General features: G+C 37.7%; 1 protein-coding gene across 2 annotated transcripts in view; it reads left to right on the forward strand.

Moving 5' to 3' along the window:
• The window catches only part of RDX (radixin), a 68,858-nt gene that overhangs the window by 14,467 nt on the left and 38,908 nt on the right, over window positions 1-15,483 (forward strand). The window contains exons 2-3 of one of the 2 annotated variants that reach the window (XM_010361318.2): window positions 2,616-2,691; window positions 10,179-10,262. In XM_010361318.2, coding sequence (XP_010359620.1) covers window positions 2,680-2,691; window positions 10,179-10,262 — 96 coding nt within the window. In that variant the 5' untranslated portion in view covers window positions 2,616-2,679. Of the gene's footprint in view, window positions 1-2,615; window positions 2,692-10,178; window positions 10,263-15,483 lie in introns of those variants that run through there. The other variant, XM_010361323.2, reaches the window with a different exon arrangement.

The following is a 15,483-nucleotide window of genomic DNA, read 5'->3' on the forward strand; positions in this document are numbered from 1 at the left end:
AGGAAGACAGGCTGAAATATTGTAGAACTCTGGATGCTAGGTGGCAAGAGACTTGTAGTTTGGCCATTTATTGCTCATATAACTTAGGACAAACCATTTTAGCTTGGGATAAAACTTTTAGTGATCGTATTACTGATTGAAACAAATGCTTATGTAATCTAAACTACTATGATTCAAAAAATGGCCAAAGTTTTGATGCAGACACACATCTTATATATGTGTGAAGAATTTGAATAAAATTGTTCTATGAAATGTGAGATGAAGCAATTTTGCTGAACCAATAGGTTATAGCTCATTTTTTGTTTGTTTTTTGAGACGGGTTCTTGCTCTCTCACCCAGGCTGGAGTGCATTGGCGATCTCAGCTCACTTCAGCCTGCACTTCCCAGGCTCAAGCAATCCTTCCATCACCATGCCTGGCTAGTTTTTTGTTGTTGTTGTTCGTTTGTTTGTTTTTTGGTAGAGATGGGTTTTGCCCTGTTGCCTAGGCTCCTCTCAGACTCCTGGGCTCAAGTGATCCTCCCACTTCTCAAATTGCTAGAATTACACACGTGAGCTATTGCGCCTGGCCTGGAGGCTATTTTAATCAAGACCTGAGATGATAAGACCTGAACTAAGGCAGTAATAGTAGTTGGGATGAAAAAAGGGTATAGAATTTAAAAACTGGACTGAAATACATTTAGGTTCATGAAGGTAGGTGAGTGTAGATGGGAATAAGCTAGGAAATGATAAGAATTAAGAAATGAGGGATTTATACCTCCAACAGAATTTCATTGCCTAGTGGTTCATGCCTGTAATCCCAGCACTTTGGGAGGACCAGGCCAGCGGATCACTTGAGCTCAGTTTGAGACCAGCCTGGCCAACATGATGACACCCTTTCTCTACTAAAAATACAGATATTAGCTGGGTGTGGTGGTGGATGTCTGTAATCCCAGCTCGCTTGAACCCCGGAGGCGGAGGTTGCAGTGAGCTAAGATTGCGCCACTGCGACCTCTGCACTCCAGCCTGGGTGACAGAGCGAGACTCCATCTCAAAAAAAAAGAAAAAAATCTCAGGAGGAAGTTTCCTCTGAAGAGGTTTATTGGTAATCAGTTACTTGTGATTGAGTAGAATTTGGGAAATGGCCTTACCCAAATTTCATTTTTATTACAACTTATAGAGAATTTCTCTTTTATTAGTTATGGCATCTTTTCTTTTCTTTTTTTTTTTGGAAACACAGTCTTGCTCTGTCGCCCAGGCTGTAGTGCAGTGGGACAATCTCGGCTCACTGCAGCCTCCACCTTCCAGGTTCAAGTGATTCTCCTGCCTCAGCCTCCTGAGTAGCTGGGATTATAGGCACCTGCCACCATGCCCAGCTAATTTTTGTATTTCTGGTATAGATGGGGTTTCACCATGTTGGCCAGGCTGGTCTCAAACTCCTGACCTCATATGATCCTCCCACCTTGGCCTCCCAAAGTGCTGGGATTACAGGCATGAGCCACCATGCCCAGCCTTAGTTATGGCATCTTAAACAGCAATCAGTAACTTTTTTTGTTTATTTGTTTGTTTTTAAGACAGGACCTTGCTCTGTTGCCCAGGCCAGAGTGCAGTGGTATGATCACTGCTCGCTGCAGCTTCAGCCACCTGGGCTTAAGCAGTCCTCTCACTTTGGCCTCCCAAAGTACTGGGATTACAGGTCCCAAAGTGTTGGGATTACCAATGTGAGCCGCCGTGTCTAGCTGAATGCATGTTGTTAGTGTGCAGAGTTTTGCCTGTTTCATACACATTGGGTGAATAAGCTATTCATATTTTTCTTTATTCATATTTTCGAACTTACAAGAAGAAAAAATAAGCCAGGTGCGGTGGCTCATGCCTGTGATCCTAGCACTTTGGGAGGCACAGTTGGGAGGACTGCTTGAGGCCAGGAATTTGAGACAGCCTGAGCAACATAGGGCAACCCTGCCTCTACGAAAAAGTAAAATAAAAAGACTAGCTGGGCATGGTGGCATGTGCTCATGATCCTAGCTACTCGGGAGCCCAAGGCAGGAGGATTACTTGAACCTGGGAGGCTTAGGCTGCAGTGAGTTGTGATGTCACCACTGTACTCCAGCCTGAATGTCAGAATGAGACCCTGTCTTTAAAAAAGTAAAAATTAGTTTCTTCCATTTTTTTGTAGATTACATTAATCAGAATTTCCTTTTGTTTTTGGCAGTACAGAAAAAAAACATTGAAAAAGTATTCTTGAGCTCTTCAGAATCTGAATCCATCTGTCCTCACTTTTATTGTTCCTTTCTCTAACATCCTGGATACAGAGATGAGCCTGACTCAGAGAGCGAGCTTCTGGGCCCTAAGCAGTGATGTTTCCTTGTTCTTTGTTGTCTGTAATTAAATTAAAACTTCTGGTAGATCAATGTGTTTATACCAAGTTATTTGAGATGTGCGGTATTTTTAATCTTGGATTTTAGTCTTTTTAGGGAATGTGCAATGCTAGTAGAAGACATTGAAAATTTGAATGAAATCGCTCCTTGTTACTTTAAATCCACCTTTTCAAATATTTTAATTTATATCTTATGCAAATTATAGTTAAAACAGAAACCTTATATAAAAAGATAATACATTATGCTTTTTTTTTTAACAGAAAGTGACAACATAATTCATAGAAGTGAAGAATTTTTAAAGAAGGTAACAAAAAGAGAAAGAAAATGCCAAAACCAGTAAGTGTATTTTATTACATTTGACAGTATCTACATAATAAGATATCATTAAATTCATTTTGGAACAAGGCAAAGAATGTTGGTAGAGTTGTTGGAAGAAAAAGGCACTGATATTACTGTTGTTTTTAAATTAATGTGACCAGAGCATAGTATTATGTGGTCATGAGTTCTAAGGTCAAACTAAGTTCTTACCTTGGTTCTGCCACTAATCTGGGTGACTTTTGTTAATTTAGCTCAATCTGTCCAATTTTTAATTTCCTTACGTATAAAATGGGAATATAATTAGTTACCCAAGGGAGTATGGTAAGGGTTAGAAGAATCTGATATATATATTTAGTGCCCAGTAAATGGTAACATTGTTAAATGGGAGGAAGTAATGAGAGGTCAGAAAGATCTATGAATTTTAGTTTTCTCATAATTCTAGTTTAGATGCAATTGATACCCATACTGATATTATATAGTCTTAGATTTTTTTATTTAAAGGTGTACCTGTGATTATTTTACTTAGTTTTATAGTTATTTGGTTCTTCTTGACTAAAGTTTATTCCTTTATTCTTAAGGTGTAATTGTTCTTTTCTTAATCTAATAAAGTAAGTTATTTTTGTTTTCTGGAATGTTTCTTTTGGCCAATTATAATTTTAAAGAAAGTCATTAGTTATCATTTTTGGGATTTTCTAGCATGGATAACACTTTGGAATGACTGAAAGACTCAGCAGGTCGCAAAGTGTGCTTTGTTAGAGGGAGAGAAGAATTAAAAAAAGGCATAAAGATGAAAAAGAAAATTTCCTATTTGCAGATGACATGATTGTTTCTGTAGAAAATCCTTATAAATCTACAAAACAATTACTAGAACCAATAACTGAATTTAGCAAGATTGCCAAATACAAGATTGTATTTTAAAAAATGTCCTTTTTAATGTAAAAGTAGTTTGGTTATTTAGTTTGGTTATTAAAAAACGTGACATACTTAGTAATAAAGGTACAAATGCTGTACAAGATCTCTACACTGAAAACTAGCTATAAGAAATTAAAGATTTAAATATGTAGAGAACTATAAAATATGTATAGAGATCTTTATAAAGTTGTATTAAGATGTCAGTTCTCCATAAAAGATTTCATAAATGAAATTCAGTTCCAATCAGTTGAATCCAGGCAGTCTTCTTTGATTAAAATTGACTAGCTGATTCTAAAATATATTAATATATGGATATGCCAAAATGTGTACAGAATAACTAAAGCAATGAAAAAAAAAAAAAGAAAACTTACACTCCTGAATTTCAAGGTTTGTTCTTAAGCCACTAAATAAGACATTGAGGTACTGATGAAAGAATAAATAGATTAATAGAATCAGTGAAATGAAAATACACCAACACACATACATACACATATGTATTCATTAGATTTTTGACAATGCTGTCACACAATTTAATGGAGAACTGTAATTATTTTCAACAAATGGTATTGGCACAAAGGGTTATCCATACAGAAAAACATGAACATTGACTGTTGTCTCACAATTTACAAACATAAACTAAATGGATTATAGACCTACATGCAAAAGCCCAAACTGTAAAACATCTAGAAGAAAACATAGGAAAAAAATCTTTGTGACCTTGGAGTAGGTGGAAATTTTTTATATAATACACAGAAAATTTGAACCATTTAGAAAAAGTTGGACTTAATCAAAGTTAAAAACTTTTGCTCCTGAAAGATAGAAATAAGAACATGGAAAGGCAAGACAATGGGAGAAAATAATTGCCATATAAAGTTCTTTTACGGTTCAATAATAACACAACCCAGAATTTTTTTGTGTGTGTGTACAAAATATTTGAGCAGATATTTCACAAAAGAAGCTATATTAAAGACTGGTAGGCCAGGCATGGTGGCTCATGCCTGTAATTCCAGCACTTTGGGAGGCCGAGATGGGAGGATCACTTGAAGTTGGGTTTGGGACCAGCCTGGCCAACGTGGTGAAACCCCATCTCTACTGAAAGTACAAAAATTAGCCAGGCATTGTGGCGCGTTCCTGTAGTCCCAGCTACTTGGGAGGCTGAGGCAGGAGAATCGCTTGAATGCAGGAGGCGAAGGTTGCGGTGAGCCAAGATCGCACCACTGCACTCCAGCCTGGGTGACAGAGTGAGACTTGTCTCAGAACAAAACAAAACAAAACAAAAAAATAACAGCAACAACAAAAAAGACTGATAATAATCCAGTGTAGATAAGGATGTGGAGCAGCTGTGACTTTATTGTATTTCTGTTAGGAATGTGAATGTTGATAGCTACTTTGGAAAACTCTTTGCCAGTATAATTGAGTGGAGAGTGTTTATTGTTCCTTAAAGAGTCAAAATTATTATACGCAGTTGGATGTCAATTGTGTGTTGTTGATTCATTAAAGATTCTAGAAGTATAGAACTTGCCTTGCAGAGGAAACAACTCTTGAAGCTAGATACGTTTCAGAATGTGGAAGTTTTTGGATTTTAGAACGATGAATATATAATATATTATGTGCATATGTCATTATATCATGAAACTCCCATCAAGGTCTATGGCATCACCTCTAAAACACTGATATTTTTATAGTTTAATGGGTGAATAGTCACTTGAAATGCAATAAATTAATTCACTACAATTGATAGTCTTGTATCACTTCATGTCAGATTTTTGCTCAGAATTAACTCGTCTTCAGGTGTCAGTGCTTTTAAGATGTCAAAATTATGGAATAGGAACTGTGGACCCATATTTACAAGACTCACAAAGCCATAATGATCTAGAAGAAAATATCTAACAAATGAGTAAAGTGATTTATATGGAGCAAATTACAGGCGCTTCTTTCAAAAGATTTTGAAAGTCATTAAAGAAGATCTAAGTCAATGTACTGTGAGAAAACCATAGTCGTGTATAGAGTCTATATTAATAAAAATGTTAATTCTTACCCAAAGATACTGAAGAATTTCATGTTGTTCCAATGCTAAATCATAAATGGTGTATTTTGTAAAGTTCACAGTTTTTTTTGTTTTTTTTTTTTTGAGATGGCATCTCGCCCTGTCACACAGGCTGGAGTGCAGTGGCATGATCTCGGTTCACTGCAACCTCCGCCTCCCAGGTTCACGCCATTCTCCTGCCTAAGCCTCCCGAGTAGCTGGGACTATAGGCGCACACCACCACGCCTGGCTAATTTTTTTGTATTTTTAGTAGAGACAGGGTTTCACCATGTTAGCCAGTATGGTCTCTATCTCCTGACCTCATGATCCGCCCACCTCAGCCTCCCAAAGTGCTAGGATTACAGGCGTGAGCCACTGTGCCCAGCCCAAGTTCACAGTTTTATGTGGAGCCAAGAGCAAAGATAATGATCCAAGACTAGTCAAAATAGTTCTGAAGAATAATGGAGACTTGTCCTACCAGATATCAAGACTTATTTAAAAAAATACTAATTCAGACAATATGATATTAAGAGTAGTTTAATTGACCAGTGGAACAAAATTAGATCCACATTTATGCAGATACTTGATTTGTGACAGCACAGACTTTGGAGAATAAATGGACTAATTAATAAATGATGTTGGATTTTTTTTAAAAAACCAATATTTTCATTCATATGGAGATTAAAAAATGAAATTGGACCTCTAACATCATAAGCAAAAATCATTGAAAATTATGAAAATCAAAATAGGAAATATATGAATATCCTTATGACTCTAGAGTATGGAAGGATTTCTTTTTTTATTTTATTTTATTTTATTTTTTGAGACGGAGTCTTGCTCTGTCGCCCAGGCTGGAGTGCAGTGGTGCAATCTCAGCTCACTGCAACCTCTGCCTCCTGGGTTCACGCAGTTCTCCTGCCTCAGGCTCCCAAGTAGCTGGGACTATAGGCGCTCACCACTACGCCCGGCTAATTTTTTGTATTCTTTAGTAGAGACGGGGTTTCACTGTGTTAGCCGGGATGGCCTCGATCTTCTGACCTCATAATCCGCCTGCCTCAACCTCCTAAAGTGCTGGAATTACAGGCGTGAGCCACCACGCCCGGCCTGTATGGAAGGATTTCTTAAGGATGACAAAAAAAATTGGCCAGGCACAGTGGCTGATGCCTGTAATCTCAACACTTTGGGAGGCTGAGGCAGGTGGATCACTTGAGGTCAGGAGTTCAAGACCAGCCTGGCCAACATGGTGAAATCCCGTTTGTACTAAAAATACAAAAAATAGTCGGGCATGGTGGTGCATACCCGTAATCCCAGCTACTTGGGAGGCTGAGGCAGGAGAATTGCTTGAACCTGGAAGGTGGAGGTTGCAGTGAGCTGAGATTGCATCACTGCACACTAGCCTGGGCAACAGAGTGAGATGCTGTCTTGGAAAAAAAAAAAAAAGATGGTAAAAAATTGATATCTGTGTGTAAAATATTTATAAATTCAACATTGAAATTAAGTATGTCAGTTTATCATAAAGGACACTATGAAGACAGTAAAATGACAAACCACAATATGGGAGGTTTTTTTGTAAGAAGTAACTGACAAAGGATCAGTATCAAGAATATATAAAGACTTCCTAAGTAAAAGTTAGAAAAAACAACCCAATAGGAAAATAAGCCATATGTGTGAACATTCAGAGATGAGAATGAGTGGTCAGTTAAACACATTGTATTAGTTTTCCATTGGTCTGTGACAAATTACCACAAATTTAGTGTTATAAAACAGCACCCATGTGTTATCCCATAGTTCTATAGGTTAGAAGTCTGGGGTGATGTGACTGAGTTCCCTGCTTCAGAGTCTTATAAGGCAACTTACTCTGCAACCAGTCAGATAAATTGATTAGCTTAGGTCCTCCTAGATAATCTTCCTGTTCTAAAGTCAGCTGATTAGTAATCTTAAGTACTTCTGCAAAATCCCTTTAATCATGTAATGCACCATAATCATGAGCATGACACCAGGAGCCATCTTAAAATTCTCTATGCACGTGCCATATACAGAAATATGGACTTCATCAGCAATTGAGGATCCCACTTTAAGACCATATTGAGATACCGTTTTCTGCTAACTGAATTGTCAGATAATAAATCTGATATTGCCTGCTGTTCCTGGAAATATATAGAACAGCAAGAATTCTTATTCAATGCTTACGGGAGTATACGTTGACACAGTTACATTGTACAATTCAGCATTATGTGGTAAAAGTAGAAGGTGTACACACTTTATTACTCAAGAATTCTGACTATATTCTGGGGAAATTCTGACACTCGGAGACATGTACGAGAATGTTCATAGCAGTATTGTTCTTAATAGCCAAAAAATTGGAGAGAGTGTTCATTGACAGTAAAATGGGTGAGTAAATTTTTGTTTGGCCACATTCAGACTGTTGCATAGCAGTGAAAATTCTAATTACAAAAGCATCAGTGAATCTTAGAAACATATTGTGAAAAATTAAACTAGTATAGTGCAATTTTAAATAATTTATTGAAATAAAATACACATACCAAATGGTAGGGGGGTCCCAGCCACCCAGGAGGCTGAGGCGGTAGGATCGCTTGAGTCCGGGAGGTTGAGGCTGCAGTGCACTAGGATTGTGCCACTGCGCTCCAACCTAGGCAACAGGGAAAAAAAGTGTGTAGTTGATGAATTTTCATAAAGTGAATATACTCGTGTAAGCATTGCCCACATCAAGAAAGAAAACTTGATCAACAAATATTGTACAGTTATAATACAGCTAAAAATCAAGAAAAATGAAGCTATTTTACATATAGATAACATATATTTATGTTAGAACCATTTTTTTAAAAAAGCAAGAGAATAACACGAAATTTAGGTTAGTGGTTACCTGTTGGTATTTACAAAGAAGAAATACAGTGATACATGCAACATTATTTACCATTTCTTGTTATTCAGTTGGATGGTAGATTTATGGGTTTCATTTTATTCTTCTTCATTGTTTACATATGATACATGTTTTGTATATATCACTTCTTAATAAGATACAGTTTTAGAAAAGAAAAAAAGGATTATTTTAAAGAAGGATGAATCTGTAAGATTTGATTACAGAAGTTATTCCAGGTGAAAGCTATAATGTGCTGAGGTTGTGATTGTTAGACATATGGGGAAATAAGTCTGATTTAGAGTTTTTATAGTGTGAGTTAAAGTTAGAAAGATAAAATGGCACAAGCTGTGTCCTCAGTAAACCTACAGGCTGATGGAAAAAGATACATAAAAACAAATACAGTAATACATATTAATATAAAATTTTAAATACAGTTGTTACAGAAACAATGTCAGTAGAAATCGCTACAGGTTTATACTGGTTAAGGGAAAAGTAAAGATGGTTAGAAAATAGATACAGAAACAGCAAAGGAAGTATGGGAGAATTAAAGGAGAAATAAATTAATAAAAGATAAAATAATTTAAAAAGCGAAAAAGATGTATTTGGATCATGTGAAGAATTCTAGGTGAAGATGCTATTCTGTGGTAAAAATTATTTTGGTAAGGCATGTTAAGTTTTTGAGATATTAGAAAGGTATTTACACAATAAAATTATTATTTGAAATAGAGTTTGAAGCGAGGCGTGGTGGCACACGCCTGTGCTCCTAGCTACTTGGTAGATTGAGGTGGAAGTACAGGCTTGTGTCCGGGAGATCAAGGTTGCAGTGTGCCGTGATTGTACCCATGAATGGCCACTGCAGTCCAGCCTGAGCACAACGTAGTGAGATCCTGTCTCTAAAAACAACAAAAAATAGAGTCTAGCAAATAAAGCACTGTAGATAAATGCTTTCCTAAAGTGAAGAATGTATTTACAGTATGAATAAAATGAAATCTGATTTTTATGTTGATAGAAATACGGGATAGTGAATCACATTCAAAGAATTTGGAGTTAGACCTCAATTTAAATACCTGCTTTGCCTTTTTGTTTTTGGAGGCAGGGTCTTGCTCTGTTGTGCAGGCTGAAGTTCAGTAGTACAGTCATAGCTCACAGCAGCCCTCAAACTCCTAGGCTCAAGTGATCCTCCCGACTCAGCCTCCCGGAAATAACAGGCACATGCCACCACATCCAACTAATTTTTAAATTTTTCATAGAGACGTAGTCTTGCTGTGTTGCCCAGGCTGGTCTCAAACTCCTGGCCTCAAGAGATCCTCCCACCTTGGCCTTCCAGAGTGCTGGGACTAAAGGTGTGAGCCACCATGGCCGGCTCTTGCTCTGCCTTTTAATAACCATGTGTCCTTAGGTGAATAATGGAAACTCTTTGCATTTCTATAGAAATAAAAGTAATATCTCCTAGTATTATAGCAAGCGCTAAATGAGAGTATGGAAAGGCCATAGCTTAGTGTCCAGTATATGTTAAGTATTCAATAGATATTCCTAAATGAGGACTTTATAAACTCTTTGTTTTTCAAATAGATTTTCTTATGATTAAAATAAAACTTTATCACTTTAATAAAGAAAATCATAGAAGTTTTCTCATGCCTGATGACTTCTCTTTTCTACTTATTATTCCTTTTATTTTTATTGCAGATCAACGTAAGAGTAACTACAATGGATGCTGAGCTGGAATTTGCCATTCAGCCCAATACAACTGGCAAACAACTTTTTGACCAGGTATCATTTAACTGCTTGAAATATGCAACTTTTGACACCATAGTGTGAATGTTGTTGCATACTTTCTCTGTTTTTCTGTACTTTTGCTGATAATCCAACAATGTACCACTTCGAATTTTTCATACTGGCTATTCAAATATCCCTACTGCAGCAGTAGGGATATTCTTTATTCTTTCACGTTCCTACATTTGTGGGCGAGGACTTCTTGAAAATAATTTTCAGCAGGCATCTATTTAACTTCTGTGAGAATCATTGTGATGGTGACTAAAAGGGATTCAAGGATAATCCACAAAGTTGTTGAGTGAAATGAGTAGGAATCCTGGGCAGAAGGAACAGCGGGAGCGAAAGGCATAGGAAATTACAGGTTGAGAGCATCCCTTATCCAAAATGCTTGGGACCAGAAGTGTTTAAGATTTTGGATTTTTTTAGATTTTGGAATGTTTGCATATGTATAATGAGATATCTTGGGGACGGGACCCAAGTCTAAACACAAAATTCATTTATGTTTTGTGTACAGCTTCTATACATAGGCTGAAGGTAATTTTATAAAATACTTTAAATAATTTTACACATGAAATAAAATGTATACTTAGTTTTGACTGCGACCCTTCATGTTAGGTCAGGTGTGGAACTTTCCACTTGCAGAGTCATGTTGGTACTGAAGAAGTTTCAGATTTTGCAGCACTTTGGATTTTGGATTTTTGGATTAGGGATGCTCAACCTGTGTAGGCTATATGGAGATTACTAACGACAGTTTGGTGTCATAGGTTCATAATGTATGAGACAAAGGTTGGGATATGGAGGTCAGGTATCCGGTATATTAAGGAACTGGGACTACTCATCTTATCTTTCTTCTCAGTCTTGAGTGCGCTTAGAGTCACCTGTGGAGCTTAAAAAAAAGGGAGAGGAGACAGTGCTTGGAAACCCCTTCCAGAGATGCTGATTTAATTGTCTGGGCCTACTCTAAATCATCAGTATTTTAAAATTTAAGCTTCCCAGGTAATGTTGTATTGCAATGTAAGCAAGTTTTACTGAGAAAATGAGGTAAGAGATTGGCCCCAGGGATTAAGAAAGAACATGAAGAAACTATTGCAAAGAGAGAGGAAGGTGGTATGTATCTTAGAGGAGGATAACTTTTACATAAACTTTACATACACTTTTTCTTAGGAGCAAGAGAGCAGTAGCCTGTAGTCAGAATAACTTGATCTTAAAGAATGAAAGAGTTTCCAGCATTTCAGCAAAATAAGTAACACTAGATACCTTGGTTTTGTTAGTTGTCATTCTGTCAAATACAGATTCAAATCTGATGAAATAAAAATTTTAAATTCTGGAAAGTTGTTTCTTCTGACAAATACTGTACTTAATCTCCTGATTCAGTAATTCATAAATTTAAAAGGTCTGATAAGGTCTTTTTGGATGATGAAAGGCTTTTTGTGTGGATGTGCAAATTTTTAAAGCAAAATCGTAAAGAGCTAAGTTCACTATACCTTGTGAACCAATCTCCACTTTTTTCTTATTTCCAAACCACTTTTGTTCTGGTATAATATTCACTTCTGTTGATTCTTCTGTGCCTCCTGTTTATGAATATGTAGTCTATCTTATTTGAAAAAAAATGTGAGTAGAGTTAGCATTTATTGTACTTCATAGCAAATTGAAATGTTATTTATAGTAAGTGTAATGTTTGTGGCAGCCAAAAACGAATCAGGAAGTTATCCTTTTTGGTATTGGATACTAAGAAATAAAACTTGTTTTTTATTAAGTAGAATTACTTTTACTTGGATACAGGAAAAAGAAATCTCATTTATTATAGGGCAGTAATGTGTGGTGGTTTAGAAGTGTGGGCACTGGAGCCACACTGCCTGCATTAGTTCCAGTTGTAGCTGTTTGACTTTGGACAAATTAATCTCTTTGCCTTATTTTTCTCATTTGTACAATTAGGATGATGATGGTAACATTACTTCTTCAGAGGTTGTGAGAGTTAAATGAAAATCTGTGTAAAGTGCCTAGAACAGTATTTGATAGTTTTATGTATATATCTTTCTGTTTATATAGATAAATACAGTGTCATGTGCCGCATAATGACATTTCGATCAATGATGGGCCACTTAGGCAACAGTGGTCCCTTAAGAGTGTAATACCATATTTTTACTGTACCTTTTCTATGTTTAGATATGTTTAAATACACAAATACTTAACAGTTGTGTTAGAGTTGCCTACAGTATTCAATATAGTAACATGCTGTACAGGTTTGTAGCCTAGGAGCAACAGGCTGTACCATATAGTCTAGGTGCGTAGTAGGCTATACCATTTAGGTTTGTTCAAGTATACTCTATGATGTTCATACGATGATGCAATTGTCTGACAATGCATTTCTCAGAATGTATCCCCATCGTTAAGCAACCCTCACCACACACACACACATGCACACACACACAAAATTCATAATGTAAATAGTCTAGACTATTATTTATTTCTTTATTTAAAAAAATTTTTTTTTTTAGATAGGCTCTCACTCCTGTCACCCCAGGCTGGAATGCAGTGGTGTGATCTCAGCTCACTGCAACCTCTGTCTCCCAGACTCAAGCCATCCTCCCACCCCAGCCTCTTGAGTAGCTGGGACTACAGGTGCGCTCCACCATGCCTGGCTAATTTTTTTTTTTTTTTTTTTTGTATTTTTGGTAGAGATGGGGTTTCTTCATGTTTCCCAGGCTGGTCTTGAACTCCTGACCTCAAGTGATCTGCCTGCCTCGGCCTCCCAAAGTGCTGGGATTACAAGTGTGAGCCACTGCCCATCCTGGTCTAGATTATTGAGTATTGTTATCTGTTATGGACTCTACTCAGCAGTTCTTTAGTCCCTATTCTATTTCCTGACTGCTTTCCTTGAACTCAAATGCAATGATGAGCTTTCCTTGAACTCAAATGCAAGGATCTAAAAATGCAGACTTTACTTTTGTATGTAGTGTGGAATGAGCTGACAGGTTCAGGTCAAGCCGGGAGTAAACTGGGTCCTCTAAAATGAGAGCACATAGCTACATGAGTCCATGTGTAGTAAAGCCCCATGTCTGATTATGATGTTAGATCGAGGCCAGCTGCTCTGTATTTGAGGACTCTGAGTGCTTAAAGTCCTTTGGTTTGCTTCTTGCTGACTCTTTTCTTGACTAGCCTCCTCCTTTAGCTGCTTCTTGTGAGATTAAAGTGTACAGAGTGTTCATACCCATGTCTTTAGGCTGGACGTGGTGGCTCACACGTGTGATCCCAGCACTTTGGGAGGCCAAGGTGGGAGGATTACTTGAGGTCAGGAGTTCAAGACCAGCCTGTCCAACATTGCAAAACTCTGTCTCTACTAAAAATACAAACATTAGCTGGGCGTGGTGGTGCACACTTGTAGTCCCAGCTACTCAGGAGGCTGAGGTGGGAGAATTGCTGAAACCTGGGAGGTGAAGGTTTCAGTCTGCACTTCAGTTTGGGCAAAAAACAAACAAACAAAAAATATATATTATATATGCATTTTTTAAATTTTAAAAAAAGTATGCTTTATAGTGTATTAGCATGATAGACTAACTTGTAAGTAAATATACATATGTTATAGTTATGTGCCCAAGCAGTTTCAGTTCTAAAAGTATGTGATCAAAAGTTTATGGGAGCTCAAAGGACAGCCTCACTAAAATATATTAATTAAAAAAAAAAACATTCTAGGAGCACCTTCTGAAGAAGTAGGGAAGAACCATAGGGGAGATAGGGCGTTTCAGGGAATTTCATAGCTGAGCTCTCTTGTTCCTTGTATTTGTGTAATAGTCTAAAGTTAGTTAAGCTGTTATCCCTTGTGCCCACTGTGGTGCATCTCTCTTTTACTTAGCCACCATTGTGAATCTTACAGAGTGTGGAGGCAGAAGCTGAGCCCAGCTGCTTTGTTATACTTCTCTCTGCTGCTTTTGACCTGTACATTCCTACTCCTGCCACTCCAAGCTTGAATGTTTTCTATGGCACTGCTGGGGCAACCTATCTTTTACCAAAGTTAGATTATTTGGAATCTCCTTTTGTCTACATTGAATTTTTCATTGTTTGACATTGATCAGCTCGTGCATTATCAATATGAGACTTTATGTTCCACATCTTCTAGAAATTTCTCACTTTTTGCTTTTTTGATGATAACATTTTCTAAATGCTTTTTTTTTTAATTTTTTCTTTTTTTTTTTTTAAAGACAGGGTCTTGCTCTGTCACTGAGGCTGGAGTGCAGTTGACATAATCACAGCTCACTGCAGTGTTGACCTCCTGGACTCAAGTGATCCTACCACCTCAGCCTCCTGATTAGCTAGAACTACAGATTTGCATGACTTCTCAGCTAATTTTTTTTTTTTTTTTTTAAGAGACAGGATCTCCCTATGTTGCCCAGGCTCTTCTGAAACTCCTGAGCTCCTCCTGCCTTGGCCTCGTAAAGTGTTGGGATCACAGATGTGAGCCACTGTGCCCAGCCAGTGGTTTTTTTTTTTTTTTTTCTGTCATTTCAGTGAAAATTTTCAAGAGTGGGAAAGTAAATGGAAGGGTTCAGTTTGCTGTCTTGAAACCAAAAGCCTGGAATGTTGTAAGATTATTTTGTGTGTATGTGTGTGTGACTTTTTTTTTTTGTTTTTTGTTTTTTGTTTTTGAGATGGAGTCTCGCTGTGGCACCCAGGCTAGAGTGCAGTGGCGTGAACTTGGCTCACTGCAGCCTCCGCCTCCTGGGCTCAAGTAATTCTCCTGTCTCAGCCTCCTGAGTAACTGGGATTATGGGTGTGCACTAGCACACCCGGCTAATTTTTGTATGTTTAGTAGAGATGGGATTTCACCATCTTGGCCAGGCTGGTCTTGAACTCTTGGCCTCAAGTGATCTAGCATCCTTGGCCTCCCAAAGTGCTGGTATTATAGGCGCAAGCCACCGTGCCCCACCATATGTTTTAAGATTATTTTTAAAAAACAGGCTGGACGTGATGGCTCATACCTATAATCCCAACACTTTGGGAGGCTGAGGCAGGCAGATCACTTGAGCTCAGGAGGTCAAGACCAGCCTGGGCAACATGGTGAGACCCTATCTCACTAAAAATATAAAAAATTAGCTAAGTTTGGTAGTGCATGCCTGTGGTCCCAGCTACTCGGGAGGCTGAGGTGGGAGGATCGCTTGAGCCCGGGGTGGGGTTGGAGGTTGCAGTGAACTGCGATTGCACGACTGCACTCCAGCCTGGG

This window comes from Rhinopithecus roxellana, chromosome 15 (assembly GCF_007565055.1).
Source record: "Rhinopithecus roxellana isolate Shanxi Qingling chromosome 15, ASM756505v1, whole genome shotgun sequence".
Taxonomy (NCBI): Eukaryota; Metazoa; Chordata; class Mammalia; order Primates; family Cercopithecidae; genus Rhinopithecus; species Rhinopithecus roxellana.